The 12438-nt window shown below is 42.3% G+C and overlaps 1 protein-coding gene across 4 annotated transcripts in view; it reads left to right on the top strand.

The window, feature by feature from the left end:
• LOC139553675 (macoilin-2-like) overlaps positions 1–11194 on the top strand; it is a 34908-nt gene extending 23714 nt beyond the window's left edge. For all 4 annotated transcript variants that reach the window (XM_071366254.1, XM_071366253.1, XM_071366257.1 and 1 more), the window contains 8 exons: positions 2463–2586; positions 3191–3369; positions 3482–3986; positions 6596–6754; positions 7857–8039; positions 8118–8238; positions 8684–8858; positions 8994–11194. In XM_071366254.1, the coding sequence (XP_071222355.1) occupies positions 2463–2586; positions 3191–3369; positions 3482–3986; positions 6596–6754; positions 7857–8039; positions 8118–8238; positions 8684–8858; positions 8994–9196 (1649 nt within the window). In that variant the 3' untranslated portion in view covers positions 9197–11194. The remainder of the gene's footprint in view (positions 1–2462; positions 2587–3190; positions 3370–3481; positions 3987–6595; positions 6755–7856; positions 8040–8117; positions 8239–8683; positions 8859–8993) is intronic.
• Positions 11195–12438: the final 1244 nt, after the last annotated feature.

The following is a 12438-nucleotide window of genomic DNA, read 5'->3' as shown; positions in this document are numbered from 1 at the left end:
CAGAATCTGCTGATTCCAATAAAGGCAAACTGAACAAAGAGTACATTGACATATTAATGAAAGGAAGTGACAAATTATGCTGACACACTAATGATAGATATGCTGACACACTAAGATAGAGGGTCCGGTCACCATTATAAACTAATTGAAAGCAGATATGGGCGTTATTGGGCGTGAACAAGTAGGAAGCTTGAACTAAAAGATAATGGTGGTGAATGACTTAAAAAAGAGAAACTTCATTTGCATAAGGGATGGACATAATACTATGTGTGTATAAATATAAGAGCTAGAGTTCTGGGAAAGGGTGTGTTCCGCGGACATTCCAGATTGCAATACAATTTGTATTAAAAATCATATTTGAGTTCACAAAGTTCTTGTAAGAGTTATATTTGAAGTGATTTTCCACGACACTTTAAGTTTGATGTGGGTTTTTATTTTGTTTGCCTCTTCTTGGGCAAATTTAGTGGGTGCTCGTGGTGGGTGTCTTGGATCCCAGTTGTTGTTGCTAGTCAACTTTCAGTGTCTTTCAGGACCACTCCTAAAACCACACCTGTTTTGGTTGATTCCAGTTACTCTTTGTTAGTTCCCCCTTCTGTTTGATCGGCAACTTCAAAAAAGTTGCCCTTTTGTGGCTGTGTGTCTCATTTCGTCACTCAAAAGCTAATCTACTCTGCTGCTGTCGTGATGTTTGTGTTCTTGGTCTGGTGAGGGAGGCTGCTGTTCTGACCACCCTGTAAACCTCTGGTTTCATGTTCAGAGGAAGTAAATCTGCATATATACAGTGGGTCAAAAAAGTATTTAGTCAGCCACCAATTGTGCAAGTTCTCCCACTTAAAAAGATGAGAGAGGCCTGTAATTTTCATCATAGGTACACTTCAACTATGACAGACAAAATGAGAAAAAAAATTCAGAAAATCACATTGTAGGATTTTTTTATGAATTTATTTGCAAATTATGGTGGAAAATAAGTATTTGGTCACCTACAAACAAGCAAGATTTCTGGCTCTCACAGACCTGTAACTTCTTCTTTAAGAGGCTCCTCTGTCCTCCACTCGTTACCTGTATTAATGGCACCTGTTTGAACTTGTTATCAGTATAAAAGACACCTGTCCACAACCTCAAACAGTCACACTCCAAACTCCACTATGGCCAAGACCAAAGAGCTGTCAAAGGACACCAGAAACAAAATTGTAGACCTGCACCAGGCTGGGAAGACTGAATCTGCAATAGGTAGGCAGCTTGGTTTGAAGAAATCAACTGTGGGAGCAATTATTAGGAAATGGAAGACATACAAGACCACTGATAATCTCCCTTGATCTGGGGCTCCACGCAAGATCTCACCCCGTGGGGTCAAAATGATCACAAGAACGGTGAGCAAAAATCCCAGAACCACACGGAGGGACCTAGTGAATGACCTGCAGAGAGCTGGGACCAAAGTAACAAAGCCTACCATCAGTAACACACTACGCCGCCAGGGACTCAAATCCTGCAGTGCCAGATGTGTCCCCCTGCTTAAGCCAGTACATGTCCAGGCCCGTCTGAAGTTTGCTAGAGCGCATTTGGATGATCCAGAAGAAGATTGGGAGAATGTCAGATGAAACCAAAATATAACTTTTTGGTAAAAACTCAACTCGTCGTGTTTGGAGGACAAATAATGCTGAGTTGCATCCAAAGAACACCATACCTACTGTGAAGCATGGGGGTGGAAACATCATGCTTTGGGGCTGTTTTTCTGCAAAGGGACCAGGACGACTAATCCGTGTAAAGGAAAGAATGAATGGGGCCATGTATCGTGAGATTTTGAGTGAAAACCTCCTTCCATCAGCAAGGGCATTGAAGATGAAACGTGGCTGGGTCTTTCAGCATGACAATGATCCCAAACACACCGCCCGGGCAACGAAGGAGTGGCTTCGTAAGAAGCATTTCAAGGTCCTGGAGTGGCCTAGCCAGTCTCCAGATCTCAACCCCATAGAAAATCTTTGGAGGGAGTTGAAAGTCCGTGTTGCCCAGCAACAGCCCCAAAACATCTAGCTCTAGAGGAGATCTGCATGGAGGAATGGGCCAAAATACCAGCAACAGTGTGTGAAAACCTTGTGAAGACTTACAGAAAACGTTTGACCTCTGTCATTGCCAACAAAGGGTATTTAACAAAGTATTGAGAAACTTTTGTTATTGACCAAATACTTATTTTCCACCATATTTTGCAAATAAATTCATTAAAAATCCTACAATGTGATTTTCTGGATTTTTCTTTCTTATTTTGTCTGTCATAGTTGAAGTGTACCTATGATGAAAATTACAGGCCTCTCTCATCTTTTTAAGTGGGAGAACTTGCACAATTGGTGGCTGACTAAATACTTTTTTGCCCCACTGTATATATATATATATATTTTTTTTTTAATGTAGATGTGTGGTTATGACCAGTAGTCTTTTCTGTTCTAATACTTATTTTTCTTCCACAGAGAGGGGGGTCTGTCTCCCCACAGTGTCTCTTTGGATACTCTTTGTGTACATAGAGGCAGCCATCCGATTCAAAGACCTGAAGAACTTCCATGTCGACTTGTGTCGCCCATTCGCTTCACATTGGTAAGTTAAGTGTTTTGTCCAAGCCCTGGCAGGATCTTTGTCTAGGCTATATGTGTGGATCTATGAGGAAGCTGGACTAAGATTCCGCCTCAGACCCACAGGCCAAGGAGGGAAGTGTTCTGCCCCATTTGACTCTCAGAAAACAATATTATTTCCGCTTGTTAAGCATAATATACAAGTAATGATGTCTGTATATCCCCCAAGCTCAGACACCACTTTCCACAAAAAGAGTGCATGCTGGTTTCAGTCTGTAGCATTATTAAAAAGCATACATATTCTAAGATGGCTTATGGAATATTTCTGCCCAAGATCTGTAAGGTCATACACCACTGTTTGGTTGAAAATACCTACATTTATGGTCTAAATACTCTTTAAGACATTTGAGTGGATTTAGATTTGAGCCTGTATGATGTGCTGTAATTGAGCTGTTATGTAGTAATGCAGGATATTAGGGCAAGTCATTCCTCCAGCTTTACTTTCTGGAGTGATATTCATCTCAAGGCTTTTTTCATAGCACCTATGCTTTTCAACTTGTGAATCATTGTCTTGGTGATGTGTTGTCTGAACTTACTTACCCCCCTGAACTCTATCCATGTCTCTGTAGCATTGGCTACCCAGTGGTGACACTGGGCTTTGGATTCAACAGCTACGTCAGCTATAAGATGCGCTTAAGAAGGCAGGAGGTGGTGCAGAAGGAGAATGAGTTCTACATGCAGCTCCTGCTGCAGGCCCTGCCACCAGAGCAACAGATGCTCCAGAGACAGGAAAGGGAGGCAGAGGAAGGTGAGAGATGCACACAACTGATGCTCCAGACACAGTCCAAGTGATGTTGGTCAAATATGTGTTTAATCTCACTCTTTCATTCTCTCCTTTCTTACTTCCACCTTCCATTCAGCTGCATTAGCTAAAGGGATATCTGAGATGGACTCCACCCCAGTCTCACAGAATGGTGCCCCCGCCAGTAAAAAAATGGCAGCTATGCTGCCGGAGCTGGAGTACAGAGATAAAGGGAAAGAGGGCCGCGAGGCCAAAAAGCAACACAACAGCATCCTGCCATCATCGGTAGACTCTAAACTCCAGGAGATGGAGTACATGGAGAACCATATGAACAACAAGAGACTCACCACAGAGCTGGTGGGCAGCACAGAGAACCTGCTGCTGAAGGAGGAGAACTCCTCCTCGAAAAACTACAAGAACTCCAGTGGAAACGCGGCAGTCAACTCCTTGCCCTGCGGACACTGCGCCACCAACGGCAGCGTCCCATCAGCCCCTTCCTCCTTTTCCTGGGGGAAGAAGCAGAAGTGTGCAGCGGGGAAGGGCCCAGCAGTAGGCTCCCACAGGGACCCAACAGACAACTGCATCCCTAACAATCAGCTAAGCAAGCCTGAGGCGCTCGTACGGTAAGAGGGACTTTCTATAAATTAGGGTACCATTGAGGATTTCCTACACTGGACAAATTGTTACAGCTGTTAAGTCATTGATGATCTGCCTTTTTTTTTTTTTACACTACATTAAGATATAATGGGGGATCATAGCTATATTCAATAAAATTCACCAGTTGATTTAAAGCCTGTGTTTAACCCTTTATCATGGTTGGTGTCTTGACGGATTTGTCCAAAATCGTGTGACATAAAACATTATTTTTCTGTCCTTGCATTTATGCCAGTATAAGTTGTCGTTATCATATATTAATCAGTTACAGTGCCTTCAGAAACTATTCACACCCCTTTCCACATTGGTGTTAGCCTGAATTTAAAATGGATTAAATTGAGATTGTTTTGTCACTGGCCTACACCCAATACCCCATAATGTCAAAGTGACATGATGTTTTTTAAAGTTTTGACCAATTAATTAAAAATGAAAGCAGATGTTTTAAGACAATGTATTCAACCCCTTTGTTATGGCAAGCCTAAATGGGTTCAGTAGTAAACATTTGCTTAACAGGTCACACAATAAGTTGCACGGACTCTGTAATAGTGTTTACCATGATTTTTGAATGACTACCTAAGTTCTGTACCCCACTCATGCAATTGTCTCAGGTTCCTCAGTCGAGCAGTACATTTCAAACAGTGCGATTCAACTACAAAGATCAGGGAGGTTTTCCAATGCCTTGCAAAGAAGGGAATCTATTGGTAGATGGGTAAAAATGCAGACATTGAATATCCCTTTGAACATGGTGTAGTTAGTCATTACACTTTGGATGGCGTATCAATACACCCAGTCACTAAGATTTCCTAACTCATTTTCCGGAGAGGAAGGAAACTGTTCAGGTATTTCACCATGAAGCCAATGGTGACTGGTGGTCCTGCTGAAAGGTGAATGTGCCTCCCAGTGTCTGGAAAGCAGACTGAACCAGGTTTTCTTTTAGGATGTTGCCTGTGCTTAGCCTTATTCTGTTTCTTTTTATTCTAAACCCTTGGCAAAAAAGGAAATACGAAGCGTAAACTCTGGTCCTTTTAAAACCTACTTTTCTAAAATATTGTGAGCTATAGCTTGCAAAATAAACAAATGTGATTCTGGGTGACACGGATGTTTTTCCCCCAACATTTTCCTCATGAAATTGCTAAATGTATTTGTTTCCTTTGCTTCCTTACTTCCTAGTATTGCAATACTGGTATTGTGACAACACTAATGTATTAACAGAAGTAGGTCCTGGATGCCTGGATGTCACAGTTCTCATATTTTCAGGCCAAAGTATCAGTAACTTGCTGGTGCATGATGGGTGCTTCCCTTTTATCAGATACCACAGTCCCTGACCTCAAACGGACCATGCTGCACATAGATAGGTGTTAAGTTGAGCTGTTTCAGCTGTGATATCATTGGACTGGGGTGTGAGAAAGTTGGACTGTTACAATCTATGGTTTGCCACAATTATGCTGGCTGAAAAATGAGAACTTTGAGTTGTTTGTCTGACTCTTTTGGCTCTTTAGTTGTACAACTGGCTGTGTGATGGTGCTGTACAGACATATTGGTGTGAGTGAGTGTGGGGGTGTAAGGTTGTTGGTGAAATCAGCAGAAAGTCAAGTGAATGATGGTGTTTGTGGCAAGTTGTCATGGGAACATGTGTGCCCTGCTTTTGCCTAACTACATTATTTGGACAGTAGTAGGGCTGTGACGATACCAGTATTGCAATATTTTTTCCATGGCAAAAATGGAACCGCGAAGCAGACCTAACACTTCGGTCCTTCAATAACCTGCTGTGTATATAAAATATTGTCTTCTATAGCTTGTAAAATAAATATGACTGGATAACATGTTTGTCTCCAACATTAGGGCCGTTTTCCTAAAAGTTAAATCAGCTTTGTTTTGTTAGTATCGTGGCAAGGAAACAATTATCGCCATACTGGTATCGTCCCAACCCTAGACAGTAGCCTATAGGCTTAGTCCAAATGTGTTTTTTGCTGTATACACTTTTGGCTGAAGGGTGTTTCTTACTGGTTAGTGTTGAATTGATTGTACACTTGTAAAGACAAAAGCTGTGTCTAGTATGAAAGAAAAGCAAGTAATTTTAAAGCGCAAAGGAGACATTTCATCAAATTTCAGAACCACACATAATTAAATGGTTACAGCTTAATCAACAATTTGGAATATCAAAACACTGACTATATCAAATTGGCATTGACCTGATTGGCTAAGGAAAACAACTGACGACAGACTAACGCTAAAACAACTGTCAGGGACAGGCCAACAGCCAGAATGGAGGGCTGAAGGAGAATCTGCTATCAGCAGGAGGCTTTGACAGCAGTAATACTTAGGCCAAATACAAACCACTACGCAGCAGCACTCCACAGAAAAGAGTTGAGTACAAAGATGGCCCTACTGAAACAGTCTTATGAGCAGATGAAACCAATATAAACCTTTACCAAAGCCTGGAGAAAGGAATTGTGGATGATCCAAAACCTACGGTTTCTGCATAACGCATACACCAAATCTTCATCAAATTGTTTCTCTCATCCTTCTCTATTCATCCCTTCCTCATTTTCTTTCCTTTCCCCCTCTACCACTGCAGGCTGGAGCAGGATGTGAAGAAGCTGAAGGCAGACCTTCAGGCCAGCAGACAGGTGGAGCAGGACCTGCGCAGTCAGATCGGCTCCCTTGGCAGCGCTGAGCGCTCCATCCGCTCTGAACTGGGCCAGCTGCGCCAGGAGAACGAGCTACTGCAGAACAAGTGAGTGGGCAGGTTAAAGGTCAGGAATTGACCACTGGATCTGATCACCTGCTGGGACCAGTGGGGCTAGCGTTGCTAATAAAGTTAGGTAGCTTGCTTAATTTTGACAATATGGTCAAACCTTCTACATTATCCACATTGATACGTTTGTAATTGACAAAAAAGGATGTCCTCTTCTGGTTAAATGTGAAATGTCGCAACTCGGGTAACACAATGACCAAGTTTCCAACTTGGTCATTGATGTGAAATTTCCCACTCCGAACTTCCAATAGCACGTGAGGTTTTTCCTAGTCAGGGTAATGCAGTCAGGAAAAACTCAGGGGACCTAGTTCAGACCTAAAGGTTATCACTGCTTGAAAACCCAGGACTGAGCTTGGAATGTCCATGTCAAAATGCTTGTCTAGGGACAAGAGCTAGTCTGAAATACAAATAACTCTGGGTTAAAACATTCTGGCGTGAGGACTGGTCATAATAGTGAAGTTTACAGATGGGATCCTGTCTGCTTCTCCTCTCAGTGCAGGCTTCATATCACGGCAGCAGAGAGAGCACTTATGCATCTGGCTGCTTTAATTGGCCAATTAAGTAATCACTGACCAGCTGGGGACTCCTGGGTGTCCTTGGTAAGGAGCATTATTTAAGACCACCCTAATATGGTAGTTAGCATTTACATACAGACACAAACTCGGTGGTTATGGGTAGTTAATTATCTGATGCAATTAAAGGTGACATGTAGGCCCTCCCAGCCTGCCCCAAATGACCAGCTGATTCCTATTGCCGCTCAAGAGAGCCTGTTTCACTCGTTCTGTCTGTTGGTGGAGACTGGTGCACATAACTCTGTTGGCTATGCTCAAAGCTAGGCAAAGGATGCTAGGCTAAGGATTACGAAAGTGCAAAGAAATTATTGAAAAGTTTACTTGATTACCAAACTGTCATCCTGCCCTCTCACCATCTCCACAATACACACTCTGTTAACTTACATGATGAAAATGACTACCTTTTAGTACTGTTAGAGTGCGCGTGCACACACTGGGGGTGGAATGGAATCTCACTGGCTGCTGGCTAGCATGGTGCTGCATGGTCTGTGGCTCCTGTGTGTGTGCAGACTCCATAACACTATCCAGGCCAAGCAGAAGGACAAGCAGACCATGGGCCAGCTGGAAAAGAGGCTGAAAGTTGAGCAGGAGGCCCACGCCAACGCAGAGAAACAGCTTGCAGATGAGAAGAAACGCAAGAAGCTGGAGGATGCCACCGCAGCCAGAGCCGTCGCTCTAGCAGCAGCATCCAGGTATAGGCTCCAGAGATATTCACAACTATTTCATAAATACATCTGTGTTTAGTTGAGTTCTCTCTGTCTGCTCCTCAGGGGGGAGTGCACAGATACAATGAGGAGGCGGATCACGGAGCTGGAGACAGAGTGTAAGAAACTAACCATGGACATCAAGCTCAAAGAAGACCAGCTCAGAGAGCTGGAGATGACCGTGCAGGTGAGGTTCAGTTAAGATGGGTATGTTTTGTTGAAAACAGTACGTCAAGAACATGTTTGGTTAAGGTAGCTAAAATGTTGACTCTATATACAGCCCAATATTAGCCCTAATTATTTAAGAAGACTAAGGGCATTCCATATTGACAGTGTGTGACATGTCCTGGTCCAGAAATACTGAGGAGAATTTGTCTGCAATAAAGCCCTTTTTTATGGGGGAAAACTCATTCTGATTTGGGTGGACCTGGCTCCCAAGTGGGTGGACCTATGCCCACCCATGGCTGCGTCCCTGCCCAGTCATGTGAAATCCATATATTGCGGCCTAATTTATTTCAAATGCCTGATTTCCTTCTATGAACTGTAACTCTGTAAAATGACTCATTCACACCTGCTGTACACTGGCACACAGACAATGTCACTTATAGTGACGTGTTCTTCCCCTCTCTCAGGAGCTCCAGAAGTACAAGGAGAATGAGAAGGACACAGAAGTGCTGATGTCAGCGCTGTCGGCCATGCAGGAAAAGACCCAGCACCTGGAGAACAGCCTGTCTGCAGAGACCCGCATCAAACTGGACCTGTTCTCAGCACTGGGTGATGCCAAGAGACAGCTGGAGATCGCACAAGGTCAGTGTCTAGCCTGGGTCTAGCCCCTCTGTAGTACTGCCTCAGTCACACTTATTTCCTACTGTATGTGATTGATGTAGAATAGGTTGCATGACATGAATGTCTTGTCTGACATTTTGTGTGTGTCTGTCTCAGGTCAGATCCCGCAGAAGGACCAGGAGATCAAGGACCTGAAGCAGAAAATAGCTGAGGTGATGGCTGTCATGCCCAGCATCTCCTACACAGCTGACAGCAGCAACATGACTCCTGTGGCCCCCCACTACTCCTCCAAGTTCATGGACACAAGTCCCTCTGGCCTGGACCCAAATGCCTCCATCTACCAGCCACTCAAAAAGTGAACGCTCCCTCCAACCCGTCATTCTCTTTTTTATTTTTTTTTAAAGCTGACCTCCTTGCCAGGTCCAAAGGATGTTGTATTGGGACTATTTATTGTAGTTTTTTTTTAAAGACTAGGACATCACATGTAAACCAGTTCTTTTTTCTTTTGGTAAATCTCTAGTGAAACCTTACAGAATTGGGCTTATGTAGGATGTTTCCGTTCCCCCTTCTACTCCACCTGTTACTTGGTCTCTGGTCTTGGTTAATTCTGGTGTTGGTTTTATTCATTTAACATCTGGGATGTGGATCTCTGCTAGGAGTGCTCACCCTTATTTCCATGTTGGAAATTCTGATCGCTGAGTGCGGATACCCATTTATTTATGGTAGGACGTTACAATCTGTACGTTGGTATGGACTCTAGCCCTGTTTTGTCAATGGTATTTTTCAGTTGTGAATATCAGACCAAATTGAACGTTCCATTGGGTGTTCATGGGGTTTTGTGGTATTGGTTCTATTATGTTTGAAAGTGGATTGTGTGATCTCCTATTTACTTGTTGATCTTACCACAAAGTTGAAGAAAAAAATCACTGGGATGAGAACAGAGCTGTACCAAGATGTTATGTTAGAATAACAAGGGATAAAATACTGTCAATGTAAACCATCCTCAACAACACCAAATGTTGAGTATCATCTGCAAAATGACATTTATTTCCCAAAAAGCACCCTAATTTCTACAATACTTTCCAAAAGTGTTAAGCAAAGGCAGTATTTAAGAGAAGTTAATATATGATATGCCTTCTCTTTAAGCTCAGAATAGTCTTATGCAAATTGTCATGATCACAGTGCCTTGAGACAGGACCTCAGTGGTTGGAGTTAGTATCCTGCTATGCTAGAAAGGACTGAAGTACAGGGCTTTCCAACCACATACAATTATAACCTGGACCCTAACCATAGGTTCAGAAAAGATAGCCCATCTACTTTCTCAACAGTTTGGACAATATGGCCACTTTTGTCTGGTCTAGCATGGTCTAATATGGTAACGTTACTACTACTCCAAACAGGCTCCCAGCATGGGAGTCTACTGCATCCAACTATAACACAGCTCTCTACTGGAAACTCCTGTTCGTTTAACTATTGTCCCTACTTATGTTATTGTTTTGACTTAATTGCACGGTAAAAAAAAAAAAAATCTGTTTGGAAGGGAAAACCGCTGATGGATTTTGTGTCTCTGACCTGTATGTGTGTGTCTCTGACCTGTGTGTGTGTGTCTCTGACCTGTGTGTGTGTGGCTCTGACCTGTGTGTGTGTGTGTGTGTCTCTGACCTGTGTGTGTGTGTGTGTGTCTCTGACCTGTGTGTGTAAGTTATACAAGAAATTAGGCTCTGGAAATGATCAACGTTACATTTTTTTCCCACAGAATTCTGCATGATAAATCTTTCTCCTTTTTATTGCTGAAAACTCAACTTCAGCCCATTTGCCAAGAAAGGATTACTTGTTTTCTAGGAATATACTGCAAAGACATTGGTTGACGTGTTTGACAAACATTCTCCTCTGACTTGTCTGAAGTATGTCAAGCAGGTGGGGAAACTGCTCACCTGTTTGTAAGTAGACTGTTTACGTAGTTTAAAGTTTTGTAAATGTTACAGTATTGGCTACTTCCTGGGACATAGGCGTTAAGAACAGTCAACAATTTCTTCACTACTCTTTGGTATTGTTTTTTTATTTTATTTTTTATTTAACCTCATTTTCATTCCCTGCAGGGAGGAATAGCTTGAGCCTGATGTGGTTTGCTGTCATCTGAAATGGTAATTTGTGTGTTATGACCTACTGTATATGGAAACTTTTTGTACAGATTAGTTTAGTCAATTGGTCCTTCAACTGATGTTGAACGTATAAAAAGCTTTTATTTTATTTTTAAAAATTATGCCCAGTCATTGCTCTGTTTCTCCCCAAGTCTGACCTCGGCTAGGCTTGAACACTGAGGTTTACAAGGAATAAATTATTTTCTTGCAAATGTTCAGTCGGGAGTTCCTTTATGACATAATACTTAAACATCATCAGGCAGTAGAGTTAAGTCTGAAAGAGCAATTAAATGTTACGGTCATCTCACTCCCACTAGGAGGCAGTGTCCATCTCTTCAGTTTTACAAAGCCTCTGGTCCTCAGCTCACTCATGTTAAGCTGTGTGGTTTGGTGATCTTAAATGTGCATCAGTGTGTTTTTTTGGGGGGGGGGTTTGCACTCTAAAATGAAATCCAATCACAGCTAATAAACTAGCTGCCCCTGTGCAATAGGCTGTTCAGCCAAGCCTGGGACACATAAGATGGTAATTGGTGGAGGTCGCAGGGCTAATATATTGATTACCTTAATCCCCAGACCAGTCTGAGCACTTAAACCCACTGCCCTGTTTTCTTATATCACTGAACCCTCTGTATTCTCTATCCACATCTTTGGCTGTCTGAGCGACAGAGTGAAATAATCACTAGAAGCTTTTAGAAATAGAATGACCTCAAGGCCAACGATTTCTAAATAACAGAACTGTAAATGGAAACAATATGGGCTGCCTGTATGTTCACTTAGATTTTTGCATTTCCGGTTCTTCAAGATGTTGCTCTCAATTAACCCTTTTAAGACCAAGCATGGCTTTGGCAAAGAATTCCCTCAAATGCTTTGTATCCAAATACGCTGACAAACACATGGATCAAGTTTTGGATATTGTTGCATGGGCATTCCACACTGCAAGGCGTAGAGGTCCCCCAAGCCATGCATATTTGGCCAGTTCACATAGTTCACATCAGGCATAAATCTGCAAAATATGAATTAATTGCATATATTTAATCCTTTGTTCCAAGTTAATGTCTCAATTTGGCACATCGACCATTCAGATTTGACAGATTAAAATGGGTATTTTCAAGCAATCTGAATCTGGCAAAGTATGCAGTAAACAAATCATGAAGCCATTATGCAATGCAAATTTAGCTCAGCATTTTGATTTGTTTCGATTGTCTGCTATTAAATAGATATCTACTGTCCTGGCAATGAGGATGTAATATAAGAGGCCATTGGTGTGAATTACGTGGGGGACAATCAGTACTCCTGTGGATAGACACTCGCTCACCACAACTGATTTTTAAGACTATGGCCAAGATTGATATTATCAGACTGTCAAACAAACATGATGTGCATGAATTATAGTTAAGTAGTACATTCATTATACATTAATAATGATTTCACACATGTTCCCCCTGCCAGCAGAGCAAGAG

The sequence above is a fragment of the Salvelinus alpinus genome, chromosome 25, assembly GCF_045679555.1.
Source record: "Salvelinus alpinus chromosome 25, SLU_Salpinus.1, whole genome shotgun sequence".
In the NCBI taxonomy this organism is placed as follows: domain Eukaryota; kingdom Metazoa; phylum Chordata; class Actinopteri; order Salmoniformes; family Salmonidae; genus Salvelinus; species Salvelinus alpinus.
Note: the sequence above shows the minus strand (reverse complement) of the source record. Positions and strands in the feature narration are given on the sequence as shown.